This window comes from Nicotiana tomentosiformis, chromosome 6, assembly GCF_000390325.3.
Source record: "Nicotiana tomentosiformis chromosome 6, ASM39032v3, whole genome shotgun sequence".
NCBI classification, from domain to species: Eukaryota; Viridiplantae; Streptophyta; class Magnoliopsida; order Solanales; family Solanaceae; genus Nicotiana; species Nicotiana tomentosiformis.
In genome coordinates, this window is record NC_090817.1 from 20374128 (window position 1) to 20389209 (window position 15082).

The window sequence follows — 15082 nt, forward strand, 5'->3', positions numbered from 1 at the left end:
AAGCTAAGTGGGAGAGCCCCACCGTCTATGATTGGATTGTGTAGTTGTCAACTTGTGCAGTTTCTGGTTATCGGTGTATTGGTGGGTTATTAGGACTAAAGAAAGAAAACATCAGTGGTAACTTAAGCAAAGGATTTGAGGAATGTATGCTATCTTTGGCCTTATCGTTTCATGTTCATGTCTTGGGTAGACTCAGAGTCTATGCTTCATGTGGATGTAATGTATAAGGAAAGGAATTCAACCGGTTGCTTCTTCGAGACGGTGTTCATGTGCTAGCAGATCCTTGGAGTTTGATTATATTCGGGGACAAGTCAGAGTGGGTGACTCTCAATAATGGTTCTAGTAGGTTCAAAAATTCAAAGTGCGGTGCCTAAGGATTTCGAGTCCGTGGTATGGTTAAGTATCGAGTTTTGGCAGCAGATTATGGAAAAAGGGACTTGGAATGTTCTATGTTGTCTATAGTCTGCGGTGAAGCATCGGAGGAACAAGAGAAAATAACTTCGGATTCATGGAAGAATTTTCAGAATAGGTGTACCAGTTGAAGATGCGAATATGCGCATAAGGAGGGTGTGAGATGGCTCGTGGTTTTTGGAGACAACGTGGTCTCGTGAAATAAGGTCACTCGGGATGAGTGCATAATTGGGTTCATGATGTTTTGAATGGAGCTATTATTATTCCTAAGGCAAGTCTAGAGTAAATTAGAAGAAGTTGGATTCGGTTAGCAATGGTTGAATTGGCATGATGGTGGCAATGATCAGTTCCTTCAGTGTGTTAAGTATACATATGATTTGTGGCGGTACGTGCGAGGTTTGATGGTCGCCGTAATTGATCTTATTTGGAGGCATTCGAGTATTATGGCCTATTATGTGTAGATGGAGCCCGAAAGAATTATGGTGGTTTAGGCCACCACTCGAGGTTTGTATTTTCTGCGGTTATGGGAATTCAGTCACGTGTGGCAATGGTTCTCCTGAAATGAGTTAAGTGAAAAGTTTCTATATGATGAAGTGTGTACCATATTGGTGGTTTGGGAGTTATGATGAAATTCTTGTACTCTTGCGTATTGGTATGTTAGGTGCAGTGAGCGGCATGGGAATTGGAAAGTTGAGGATCAAGGTTGCAGTTGATGTCGACAAGAATGTCACGAGCTCGGATAAGCAGGGAAGAATTCAGATGTTTAGCGTAAGCTGGTATTGTCCTTTGCTTCACTGAGATCGGTGTCCTATGTAAGAGGCTTTCCGTACTGATTTGCAGCTTCTTGATTTACTTTACAACATTAGTGTGGTCGGTGGTATGGGTGTGCATACTTGTTACCTGATGCGGAGGGTCGTGGGAGTGTATCCCACAGGAAGATTGTATAAGTGTGACATGTAGTCACTTGACTGGTTAAAGATTTAAAACCAAGTATGGAGATTGTGGTACTATCGCTAATGTGAGAATTTATGACTGAAGGGCGCTCGATTTATTTGGTTGTGGAATGTGTAAATTTGTTCCGGATTTGATGGTTGTTCATATGTATCGTGAATAGGTCATTGTGGGTCCTTGAGAGGCTATTTAGCCAAGCATGGTATGATCAGAATCGGTTTGAGGTTAGTGGATGGATCTAAATGTAAATGTGGGCTCTATATCAGGCCGGATGTGCTCATCTCAGCATAGCATTGTTTACGGAAGGGTCTTCGGGCCTTGGATGTTATTTCTGTTGTCAGCTATTCCGTGTAATCTATATTATACCAGGTGGGTTGTGAGGTGATTTGATTATTCGAACTCGTATTGAGGTCCCGTATGGTTTGTAGTATTATGTGAGCAGGAAGGCTCTCGAGATGCAGATCATATATCGCACCTTAGTTGTGCTTACGTTTTATAGCGCGCTACGCTACCCGTCTCCCCAGGATTTGTATTATGCACTTGGCGTGCTTGTGGTTGATATTCGGGCATTTCATGAGTATAAGCGTTACGGCCCGATGTATGTTTTCTTTAGATTATTATGTGTGGATCGGGTGGCACGCCGCCACGGGTATATAGTTGGATCGGGTGGCACACCGCCACGGATATGTTGTTTGGATTGGCTGGAATGCCTCCACGGGTATCATGGTTGGATCAGGTTGTGCACCGCAATGGTATCATGTGTGGATCGGGTTGAACGCCGCAACAGTATGATATTGAGTACATATTCCCATATCTATCATTGTGTGTTTTGCTTCTCATTTCCTGAGAAAGGTTCATAACATCTTTTCGGTTGTTTAAATTAGTTACATGGGTTTAGTAGATCTTTCCAGAGATCGTTTCCTTATGTATCACCTTCGAGTTTGTAGCTTGTTCGCACATTGTGGCATCATATGAGACTTTTGGTTGTGTCTGAGATGGCTTACTACCTGAGCAGCTTGTATTAGGTGAGACGAGATTATTGGACCTGGGATCAGTGCGATCAGATTTATATGAAGCATATTAAAGAGTAAATATTGATATTCAGTCCAGAATGAGGTAATGGTTCTTGTCAGGAGGAGAGACTTCATAAAGTGTGATTCGGTAGGTGGTTATGAGTTCTATACATCTTCTCTGTCGTGGCAGTATTGCGAGAGTTAAAGCAAGGCTTAATTGGTCATGAGGTACACCACGGGCTTCGGGTAAGTGGAAATTTTAGTTGTTGTGCCTTGGAAAGAGTGCCTTAGGCAAATGAGTTACGTGGTGCATTGTAATAAATTAGTATGGTTATACAATCATATGTTGGTACACCATGTAGTGATGGATATGGTGTTCTTATGTTGGAAACAGACCTGGTAGAGAATTTCAGATGTTGGAATTTTGCTCTAAGGCTTATTTGACAGATAAAAGGGAGGATTTTCAGGTTTGCTCGAGCAAATGTGCTCAACTGGGTTGTGATAGCACGGGTAGGTGCACGAGGTGTTAAACAATAATTTCAGACAACTCCAGAGCAGTTCTTAGCACGTTCGAGGACAAACGTATGTTTAAGTGGGAGAGAATGTAACGACCCGACCGGTCGTTTTGAGCTCTAGCGTGCCATTCAGCGGTTTGACTTATACGTGTGGTCCGAGTAGAATTTCGGGAAGTTCGAAGTTAGTTTGGGAAGAAAATTTTAATATCAGAAACTTTAAGTTAGAAGAATTGACTAAGGCTTGATTTTTGAGTAAACAACCTCGGAATCGGGATTAGAAGGTTCCAACAGATTCGTATGATGATTTTGGACTTGGGCGTATGTCCGGATCGGGTTTTGGATGACTCGGGAGCGTTTCAGTGCCTATTATGGAAGTTGTCATTTTTGGAAGAATTTCCTAAATTTGGGTTGAAGTGCATTTCAATATTATTTATGTCCGCTTGGGATTCCGAGTCTGGGAATAGATCTGTATGGTAATTCTGGTATTAGGAGCGCGTCCAGATGTAGATTTGGAGGTCCGTAGGTCATTTGGCAAAAGTTGGAATTTGAAGGTTTTTGGAAGTTTGACCGGGAGTTGACTTTTTTATATATGGGTCGGATTTTAATTCCGAAAGTTAGAGTAGGCCCGTAATGTCAATTATGACTTGTGTGAAAAATTTGAGGTCAATCGGACGTAATTTGATAGGTTTCGGCGTTGATTGTAGAAGTTTGAAATTTCGAAGTTCATTAAGTTTGAATTGGAGGGTTATTTGTGTTTTTAGCGTTGTTTGATGTGACCAAAAGGCTCGACTAAGTTTGCATGATGTTTTTAGGACTTGTTGGAATGTTTGGTTGGGGTCCCGGGGGCCTCGGATAAGTTTCGGATGCTTAACGGATTAATTTTTGGACTTAGGAAAATGCTAAGGCAGCTAATATCTGGTGTAACCGCACCTGCGAGGTTTTTGGCCGCAGATGCGGAGCCGCAAAAGCGTCCAAGAGGGACCGCAGATGCGGTCAAGTTCCGCAGAAGCGGGACCGCACCTGTGCACGAAGAGCCGCAGAAGCGGGAAATGTTGGGCTGAGCTTGAACCGCACCTGCGATGGAATTTCCGCAGGTGCGGAGCCACAAAAGCGGCTATTGGACCGCTGGTTCGAAGATCGTGCCTAGGTAGTATTTTCTTTAAAACGAGAGTTGGGTTCAAGTTCAGTTCATTTTGTCTATGGGAGCCGATTTTGGAACATGTTTGGAGTGCCATCTCCATCCTCTATTATGGGTAAGTGACTTCTTCTCATTTTAGGTTAAATACATGGTTTATATAGGGATTTAAACATGAAAATTAGTAAAAATTAGAGATTTTGTAAAAAACCCTAGAAATTGATATTCTTGGATTTTGATCATGAATTTGGGCATGAAATTGAGAATAAATTATATATCTGAGCTAGTAGTACTATGGGTAGTGTTTGTCTTCGAATATTTTCGGAATCCGGGCACATGGACCCGAGGGTTGCTTTATCGATTTTTCGAGCGGAATTAAAAATTATTAGAAATTAATTAATTATGAGTATTAGAGTATATTTTGATTGGGTTGCATCTTATTTGACTAGGTTTTGATCGGCAGTCGCCGGTTCGAGGTGATAGGGAGGTATTGGAGCCGGTTTTAGAACGTCGGAGTGAGGTAAGTCTCCTGTCTAACTCTGTGAGGGGTAAGCTATACCTAGGTGGTATATTTGATGTCTACAACTTGTTGCGGGGACTACGTACGCACGAGGTGACGAGAGTCCATACGTAGTTAAATTCATGCTATTATCTGGGTAGACTTAGGTTCACACCATGCTATACTTGTACTATAGGTATTATCCTTGCTTGTTTAATTCTTTATTTTACATTTCTACTTGAGACTAGACTTGCTATTATAGAGACTTCACGATTTCACGATTAGTTACTGAATAACTTTACTCCCCCTACGGCATGTTTTCGTGATATATATATATATATATATATATATACACCTTATTGAAAGGTTTTTGTTAAAGAAATTAAAACTCACATGTTTATTTGTGAGTGGGGTCAAGGACCCGTCAAAGTTTCTTATTCTAATGGGATCGGGTCGTTCGCCTCGGCAGGATTATGTATTTAACTCTTATGGGGTCGGGTTGTTCGCCTCGGCAGAAATTTTTATTTCACTCTTATGGGATCAGGCTGTTTGCCTCGGCAGGATTTATGTACCACACTCTCATGGGAGGGGGTTGTTAGCCTCGGTAGTTTAATAGATGTATCTATGGTTCGGGCCGTTCGACCCTCGGCAGTGCACAGTTTAAATATTTATGTTGGATCAGGACGTATGCCTCGACATTTCCTATATCATATCCTCATGGAAATCGTGTGTAATATTTGGCAAGAAGCCGGGGTATCTATAAATTTCCCCCTGATTCGAATTATAACAATTTGCTTGGTGAGATCCAATATACAGTATATATATATATATATATATATATATATATATATATATATATATATATATATATATATATATATGCTCTGGTTGAGGAGGAATTTGCTAGTTAAGAGCTTGAGTTTATTGTAAGGAGGATAATTGTACCACATATTTACACTTGTTTATTTCATTTATTTACTTTGCCTCGTATTTGCTCACCTTCTTAATGTACGTGATATTTTTGGACCACTAGTGAGTGTCGATGTCGACCCCTCGTCACTACTTCTCCGGGGTTAGACTCGATACTTACTGGGTACACATTGATTACGTACTCATACTATACTTGCTGCATATTTTTGTGCAGGTACATATGTGACTGGTGGCCTTGTGAGAGCAGAGGCGCATATGCATACGGGGACTTACGAGAGCTGCATTTCATATTGCAACCCGCAGCAAGCAGAGTCTCCTTTAGAGTTATTTGTATTCTTCATGTCTAAGTTATATTCCGGACAGATGTTGTACTTTATTTTTACTTCTTAGTGGATGCTCATACACTTGTGACATCGGGTTTTGGGGTGATTATGGGTTGTTCTGTATTGAAATTGTTAAGAATATTATTATTTACACTGTGAATTCCATCTTTTACTATTTAATAGAAGGAAAATATGATTTCAAAAGTATTAAAAATGAGAACCAAATCAAGTATTTATTTTTGGTTTGCCTAACGGCGGTGTCCGGCGCCATCACGACCTTAATGGATTTTGGGTCGTGACAAAAGGGTAAAACTATCTTTTCGTATTAATTTAATAAAGTAGTGGCTATTTTTGCTCACATTAAAAATATTGAATAAAAACTAAATAGCACATTAAAAAGTGGCTACCCCACACCATTTCCACTCATGAGTATGACCATAGGCCCAAGTCTAATATATCTTGTTAAGACGAACACACTTCTTTAATTTGGGCGGGTGCATCTCATCTAGATGTTGCTATTTAAAAAAAGGGGGCATTTGCACATATATTCACTTTTGGGACAATCATTGAACTTATACTCGTATTATATAATAAATTGCAAAATTTACCCACCGGAATCTAAAGTAGTTTTGTCTCTTCAATTCAATATCAGAAATCAAATCTTAGGTTCTTCCATCTTTCGAATGCAACTTCATAAATTCAAATCTTAAGTAGTACAATCTCTTTAATGCAACTTCAGATTTCGAATCTTAAGTTCTGAAACATAATATGTTCTGAAACATAAATCTGTTCTTCGAATTTCAACAATCCAATACACATTCAATACCCAAATCTATTCCAAATGAACTCAAATTCGAAAAGTAACTTTTAAATATCATAAAGAACAAACCCCAATCATCAAATTGTCAAAACAACAATAAATCTAACAAACCTATTTTGCAACCAAGAAGAAGAAAAAAGCATAAGCACAACCAACAGTGGTGTTTTGCAATTAAGAAGAAGAAGAAGAAGAAACCAAAAGTCTCCTGGATACATTGGACATGAATACATGTATACGGTAAAATTGGTTTATATTAAATGCTCGAATGATTACATGACACATGGAACCAGAGGGGGGGGGGCAAAAGATGAAGCAACTAGGAGCCAAGACTGAGGACAACAACTCCGGTTGGTATCGGGTAGATCCCGAAGGGAACGCAGTCAACATAGGCAAACAAATGTTTGTCATCGTATGACATTTAATGAAGAATATCCTTATGTATTAAATATGCAGCTGTTGCAGAGAATTTTGGCATTCATGGCCTGCCGTTACACATTCGTCAATGGCCCCCATTATTGTCATTTAAGAGGGGTTTGATCCTAGGATCTTGTTCCCTAGGGATAGCTATAAAAAGGTACTTGAACAACCATTGTAACATATGAAATCCTAGCAAAACTTATGCTACATTTTACTATCAAGCTAAATAATACTCCCTCTGTTCCAATTTATGTGAATTTGTTTGACTGAGCACGGAGTTTAAGAAAAAATGAAGACTTTTGGAATTTGTGATCCTAAACAATTCAAAAAGGGGTCCAGAGTATTTGTGTGGTTATAAAAACTTCTCATTAAGGGTAGAATTGTAAGTTTAAGCAAAATTATTTCCAAATTTAGAAAGGGGTCATTCTTTTTGGAACGGACTAAAAAAGAAATAGGTTCACATAAACTGGAACGGAGGTAATATAAATGTATTTTTTGTCTAGTATTGCTCTTATAGCGCTGCCTTTGGAAGCCTTTGGAAGTCTTGCTCCCGGAACCTGGCTTGCTATTTCTTTAGATTTACAACGCTAAGTCTTATTTGCAAAGAGTTGAACACCATACAGATAAACTATAGACTAGCTTGAAACTGAAAACATAGTTATTAGATAAATTCACCAGCTTAGTTGTCGATTATGTTTGTTTCGACGTAAGAAAATTTATAGACATTTTATTGTCCTTTAACCTCACAATCCTACAACTACGGTGCTCCTAAATTTATCACTAAATTATACTACTGGTATAACTTCTTGTTGAAGAGACCATAGAACATATAATACTTTTGTGCAATATATATCCATAAAATGGCTAGAAAAGTTAACAAAAAAGGATTAAGAGGACTAGAAACAAAAAGGAAATAAAGAAGATGGAAAAAAAACTCAGGATTTTCAGGAGTGGTCTTCCCACAGCATGCTTTCCCTTGACTTGAAATCTATTGGATTATACTGACCTGTAAACACCACAGAAAAGGAAAGACAAAAAGTAAATCATCAGTTTCTGTGTTTTTTCACAATATATATAGTTACTTACTTTATCTATTTTATTTTACGCGACACTTGTTCCTTTTTAGTAGGTTACAAAAAGAATAACATATTTTTATATTTGAAAAAACTTAAATAAACTTCCTATGTCATCTTAAACGACAAAATTATTTTAATAGCCATACAAATATCATGACATGTTTAAGACCATAAATTTTAAAAGAATTTTTTTTTTCCCAATAAATCTGTGCAGTCAAATAGGTTGCATAAAATGAAATGAGAAAATAAGAGTCAATTACAGATAACTTTTTCTATCAAACATTATTTTGTGACCGAGTAATAACCTAAAGTTAAAATTACACTGATAGCTTAAAAACCTTTAAATTATCGTTGCATATATATTATTTAAAACGTTTTAAAAAACAAAAGGATATGTTAAGGTGCTAGGAATAGATACCTGCCAGAAAATATTGTTGGTTGAATTCATTATAGGCCTGTGGTTGAGGCACAATAACTATAGAACCATTATTATTTTCTGTTCTTAATTTTTCAATATTCTGGACGTGATGATGTAATGGATTATTCTTATTGTTATACGATGACCAAGATTCCACAGTGGAATTCTCATTTATATATAACAAGTTATTCTCATTCCTCTTATTAATATTCCATCCATTAATCAATCCTTGTGCTGTTGTTTCATATGCCATGCCATTATTATTACTCCCTTGGCTAATTGGCATTTGCAGAATTTGTTCATATTGGCTTTTGTACAACTTGAGTTCCTCATAAATCCTTTTGTACTCTCCATAAGGACCAAAAACTGGATCTTTTTGCCTGCAAAATGCTTCCCAGATTAGGGATTCGACGGCTTTTCTCCGATCATGATCTTCCTTTAGATTTTTCACTATTTTTGTGATGTTGCTGACACCAAAAACCTTATGTACTGCCTTGAATTCTCGGCTTTTTTCAGCTGGGAAATAAGGAGCTAATACGCATTTTTCTGTACATTTCTTTCTTTGATGTTTGCATGATGCACATGCAGCTGTTCCACTAGTCTTTTGCATCTTATATATATCAAAATGAATTCAATCAAAAAGATTTAAATTTAGTTTGATAGTGTGCTTTAATTATATAATGATATGAGGGAAGATTACAAAAAGGTATTAAAGACTGCTTATATATGTAAATTGTTGTAAAGGTGCAAGAAGAAAATTTACAAGTAGTTAGGAGCACGAAAAGATGGCCATAATAAAAGAATAGAATAAAAAGGACACTTGGTTGATATATAGGGTTGTATATAGGTAAATCACATGAATAGTAAGTGTCACCAAGTTATTTACATTTGAAAATTTGCAGACTAATCTTGATTTGTATTAGTAAATTACTTCTTAAACAAGATTCGTAGTTAGAGATCTCCTTTTCATGAGAGGGAGAAGTATACTAGATATTGTTAGTGAAATTTGATGAAGAGATGACTTTGTTAGGGAGGAAAACTTCTTCCATTCACTGGATACCAAATGATAAATACAATTAGTTAGGTGCCAAAGGTAATTCTGAACTTACTTTTCAATTAGACTTATCACCTAGAAAATACAAAAGATAATTTTAGATTAGGGATAAAATCAAGAGTTACCAACAATGCTTGCATGTATAGAAAAAAATATAAAAGCTTATCATACAAGCCATGTGGACTCACTACGTAAATGCAATTTAGACATTCGAATGTAGTATCTTACAAAAACAATTTAGCATTTTTGATGACTGGCTGTGCTCCTAAGTCTGTTTCAATTCTCCTTGGAATTCCTTGCTTAAAAAAAAATCTGTTTCAATTTATACGGTGAAGAGTATGAAATTTAAGAAAAGAATAATAACTTTTAATATCTATATTCTTAAATATGTCATAATATTTGTGGGCTGTAAAAGTAAACTTGGGAGTTTAAGTTAAGTTGATAACAAATTTAAAAAGATATCATTCTTTTTAGAATGAAATAATAAAAATAATATGGAAATGAAATTACTTATTAATTAAATAAACTGATTCCGTTACAACTTATATTAAAGTAGTAGCACAACAAAATGGGCCACATTATCGGATATAATATTCCACGTCCATTAGTAGTATGATGCGCCAAAATCTTGAATTTCAGGTGTAGCAACGCATGGATATCTGATCCCATCCAATCCATAGCTTTGTTGCTGCAGTCTTGCAGATGAATATTGGTATCTTGTGCGAGTCATAACCCTAATAGCTGGACTCCTGATCAAATCCATTATTCTTATACTGTTTTTACATGTTTGTGTGTTTCTATACATGTTCATTTCATCACACAAAGGAATAGTTTAGAAGAAACTCAACGCTTTATGCCTTACTACACTTAGCTTAAAGTTGAAGTGACGGAGACCAATTGGTTTAGTAGAAAACTAAATTTCTTGTTAATTATCATATCTAGTGCACCTATGTTTATTAAATGATAACAAAAATAAGAGATGCACGAAGCATCTTGCATTCATGTAGGATTCGGGGAGGGCTGCACTCGGTATGATGTAGATAGCCTATTCTAATATTGTAACGACCCGACCGGTCGTTTTGAGCATTTGCACTTCGCTCGGTAGTTTATGGGACGTGAGTAGCTCTGTATGATGTATTTTGACTTATGTAAATCGTCGGTTTTGATTTTTCAGGTTATTCGGAATCGAATTGGAAGAACGGATGTCATGGTAGAAGCTTTAAATTGGGAGAGTTGACCAAGTTTAACTTTTTATGAATTTAAACCCGGAACAAAGTTTTGATGGTTCCCGTAGGTCCGTTGGGTGATTTTGGTCTTAGGAGCGCGTCCGGATTGTGATTTGGAGATCCGTAGTGGAATTTGGCCTGAAATGGCGAAAGTTGGATTTTGGAAAGTTTGACCGGGAGTGAACTTTTTGATATCGGGGTCGAATTTCGATTCCGGAAGTTGGAGCAGGTTCGTAATGTCGAATGTGACTTGTGTGCAAAATTTGAGGTCAATCGGACATGATTTGATAGGTTTCGGCATCGGTTTTGGAAGTTTGAACTTTCAAAGTTTATTTGAGTTGCGATTTATCGTTTTGATATTTTTATGTGTGTTTTGAGGCCTTGAGTAGGTCCGTATTGTGTTATAAAACTTGTTGGCATGTTCAGAAGGGGTCCCGAGGGGCTCGGGTGAGTTTCGGATGAGGCTCGGATCATTTCATTGCATTTTTGGATTTTTGCGAGCTGCTGGTGTGGGTGTGATATCACATGCGGCTGGTTTGCAGGTGCGATGGTCGCAGAAGCGACAAATGAGTCGCAAAAATGTGAAGGGGAGCTCGGCATGATGATCGTAGGTGCGGGTGATTGGACGCACCTGCGCAACCGCAGATGCGGTTCAAGTGCGCAAAAGCGCGATTAGAGAAGCGGCTTCAAGACCATAGGTGCGAGGGATTGCTGGGTCAGTTGTTTTCGCAGAAGAGAAGATTTACCGCAAAAGCGGTGGTCGCAGATGCGACGAATTATCCGCAAATACGGAATCGCTCAGGCATAAGCTATATTATCGAGGATTTTGGTTCTTTCTTCATTTTGAGAGCTATGGAGCTCGGATTGAGGCGATGTTTGAGGTACATTTCAACATATGAATTGGGGTAAGTGTTCTCTACACGGTTTTGGTTATATTTCATGAATCTACCTTCGTTTTTTTATAATTGGATTGTGAATTTTATAGAGGAAATTGGGGGTTTTGGCCTAAGGTTTCATAATATGAATATTTGGGTTTTGAATATCAAATTGGGGTCGGATTTGAGTGAAACCAGTATGGTTGGACTTGTAATTGAATGGGTTGTTGGATTTTAAAAATTTTGTCGGTTTCCGAGGTGCGGGCCCAGGTTGGGGTTTTGGCCAGTTTTGGGCTTTTGATTCAAGCTTTGATCTTTTTTGATCGGGATTGATTTCTCTAGCATTGTTTGAGGCATTTGAGTTGTTTTTGGTTAGTTTCGAGCCGTTCGAAGGTCGGAACGCGCGTGATGGCATCTTTGGAGCATCACTTGGCTAGCTCGGTGTTGGAATTGGCTTGTTCGGGGTAAGTAATTCTTCTAATCTTAGTACTGAGAGTATGAAACCCCGAAATGTGTGTTATGTGATTGGTATTGAGGTGACGCACATGCTAGGTGACGGGCGTATGGGCGTGCACCATGTGAATTGGAACTTTATTATTTCCATGGCACTGTATAGTGGTCCCACTTTGTTGATATTCGTATTTTCACCATGTGATAAGGTAAATGTCAATCATGCTAGATATCATGTTTAGGCATTATGCCGACACTGTTTGGACCCATATTAGTCATTTCTTACTGTCATCTCACTGATATTTCATACTCAGTCATATCCATGCATTCATACCATATCTCAGTCTCAGATATTATTTATTGATACATCATATCATTGTTGGCGGGCTAGATTCATGACATTGTGAGCCTCTGAGTGAGACTGAGGAGATTGATGGCTGAGTGAGGCCGAGGGCCTGAGTGAGAGTGACATTTTGGGATCGGGCTATATGCCGCAACATATTATATTGATTATATTTTGTATGGATCGGGTTGCACGCCGCAACAGGTATTGTACAACGCTGAGTGATTGAGTGTGCTGAGCGTTGAACATAGTGAGAGAGAATGCGAGACAGTGAGATTGAGTACTCTGAGAGTGTGAGTACATGAGTTCATCATTGAGATGCATTGCATTTGACATGTGTACTTGAGATACATGCATAGAGATGTATTTCCTTCTACTACCCGGCGTTGGTGACATTTATGATTTTACCTGTATCTTGGCATGCAGGCATAGAGACGTACCTTCCTCATGCTATTTGAAAGTGAAATATCTTACTTATTATTGAAAGGAGTTTTGGGAAAAATCACAGTTTTCAAACTTACTCGTATTTTGGCATTTTCGGTAAAAGATTTGGTTTTTCACTAAGATACTTGAAAAGAAATGCCTATTTTTCTGGAACTGTGATCGAACTGAGCATTTTATTTCTGAGATACCTCTTTTATTACTTGTACTATGTTGTTATGAACTGTTGTGGGATACTGGTGTTGGACCCGACCTTCGTGTTAGCTCGTCACTACTTTCCACCTAAGGTTAGGTTTGTTACTTATTGAGTACATGGGGTCGGTTGTACTCATACTACACTTCTGTACCATGCGTGTAGATGTTAGTTGTTGATGGTGTTGTGTTCGATGGGAGCTGGATTGAAGATGTACCTGCGTCCCAGTTATAGCTGCCCCTTGTTCGTGGTAGCTTTATGTTTATGAAACTCTGTTTATGTACTTTTCAAACAGACGATGTATTTTTTTTATTTTAGCTTTGTAAATTCTATTCTTAGAAGCTCGTGATTTGTACTACCAGTTCTTGGGAAATATATAAGATTTAGATAATTTCTTTACTTAATTGCTTTATTTATTGTTATTGGAATTGGTTAGTGGTTAACTAGCTTACCTAGCTGGTTGGGTTAGGTGTCATCACGACTAGTTGGATTTTGGGTCGTGATAGGTGGTATCAGAGCTTTAGGTTCATAGGTTCTTTAATTCATGAGCAAGTGTTTAGTAGAGTCCTACCGATCGGTATGATGACGTCCATACCTATCTTCGAGAGGCTACAGGATATTTAGGATATACTTCCCATCTTTCATTTCTTATCATGCGACATTGACTCAGCTTGAAGCGTAACTCTTTCAATTCCTTCCACACATTTGTATGTGCATGTGAGTGCTCGGTATCAGCTGTGCATTCGCCAGCTTCTGATTCTATGAACGGTGTGTGAGATGTGATTTTAGTATACTGATGATGGGCCAGTCTGAAGGAATTGAGGCTGGGTTTTGACTGTGGCTTGAGCGCAGAGATGTTGATTGTGTGAGCATATGCTTTTGTATATATATGCATGGTAGTATCCCTATTAGTGGAATTTGTGGCTGGATGGCACGTGATGAGTATGATGTGACTATGAGATGTGTTCATGTGGTTTGAATGTGAAGAGAAGAGTTTACTTGAGATGTAGCAAGAACTATTGGGTGTTTGATTTTGGTCTTGATTTGGTGTATGGCCTCGAGTTATGGGTGTGTTGAAGGACCTCTCATGTTGTTTTGTGATGACCCAAAAGGTCATCATATGTTTTAGAACTCGAATTTGCGCTCTTAAGCTTTAAAAATCTCATTTTTACCCTTTTCGATTTGCGTGAGCAGTCCGGACATGTTTCCGGAAAGCTTTTATGATGAAAACTAATGAAAATAAAAATATTTGCCTTAAAAGTTAATTTTAGTTAAATTTGGTCAACAGTTTTGGTAAATGGGTTCGGATCCGTATTTTTATGGTTCCGGTGGGTCCGTATCAAATTGTGGGACCTGGGCGTATGCCCGGAATCTAATTCGGAGGTCTCTAGCTCAAGTTATGAATTTTTGATGAAAATTAAAAGTCTGAAAATTAATTATTTCTAAGAATTGATTGAAGTTTGGCATTGTGAGTACCGGGTCCGTATTTTGGTTCCGGAGTCCGGTACAGGTTCATTATGATATTTAAGACTTGTTTGTGAAATTTGTTGAGAAACGGAGTTGATTTGACGTGATTCGGACGTCCAGTTGAGAAGATAGGAATTTTAAAGTGTTCTTGAGAATTTTATTTGATTTGGTGCTAAATTCGTAGTTATAGGTGTTATTTTGGCTATTTAATCGCGTTAGCAAGTTCGCATGATATTTTTAGGCTTGCGTGCATATTTGGTTTGGAACCCCGAGGGCTCGGGTGAGTTTCGGATAGGCCACAGGATGTTTTGGACATTTGAAAAATCTAGTTTTCTGTAGATTCTCGTGTTTGTCATATCCTTCGTTGCGTTTGCGAAGGTCCTCTCGCAAACGCGAAGAGTAAACTGATGAGGCCAGAATTTCATCTTCACGAATGCGAAGGCTTGGTCGTGAACACGAAGTGATGGGGGCATTACCCTTCGCGAACGCGACAAGCCCATCGCGAACGCGTAGTGTTAGGCACTG

At 38.3% G+C, this 15082-nt stretch overlaps 1 protein-coding gene across 1 annotated transcript; it reads right to left on the reverse strand.

Moving 5' to 3' along the window:
* Positions 1-7958: 7958 nt before the first annotated feature.
* Positions 7959-9118, reverse strand: LOC104111420 (LOB domain-containing protein 2). The gene is made up of 2 exons (XM_009621117.3): positions 8509-9118; positions 7959-8020 (listed from the first exon to the last, which is right to left on the reverse strand). The coding sequence occupies exons 1-2, from the start codon at positions 9116-9118 to the stop codon at positions 7959-7961; spliced, it is 672 nt and encodes a 223-aa protein (XP_009619412.1).
* Between the last annotated feature and the right edge of the window lie 5964 nt (positions 9119-15082).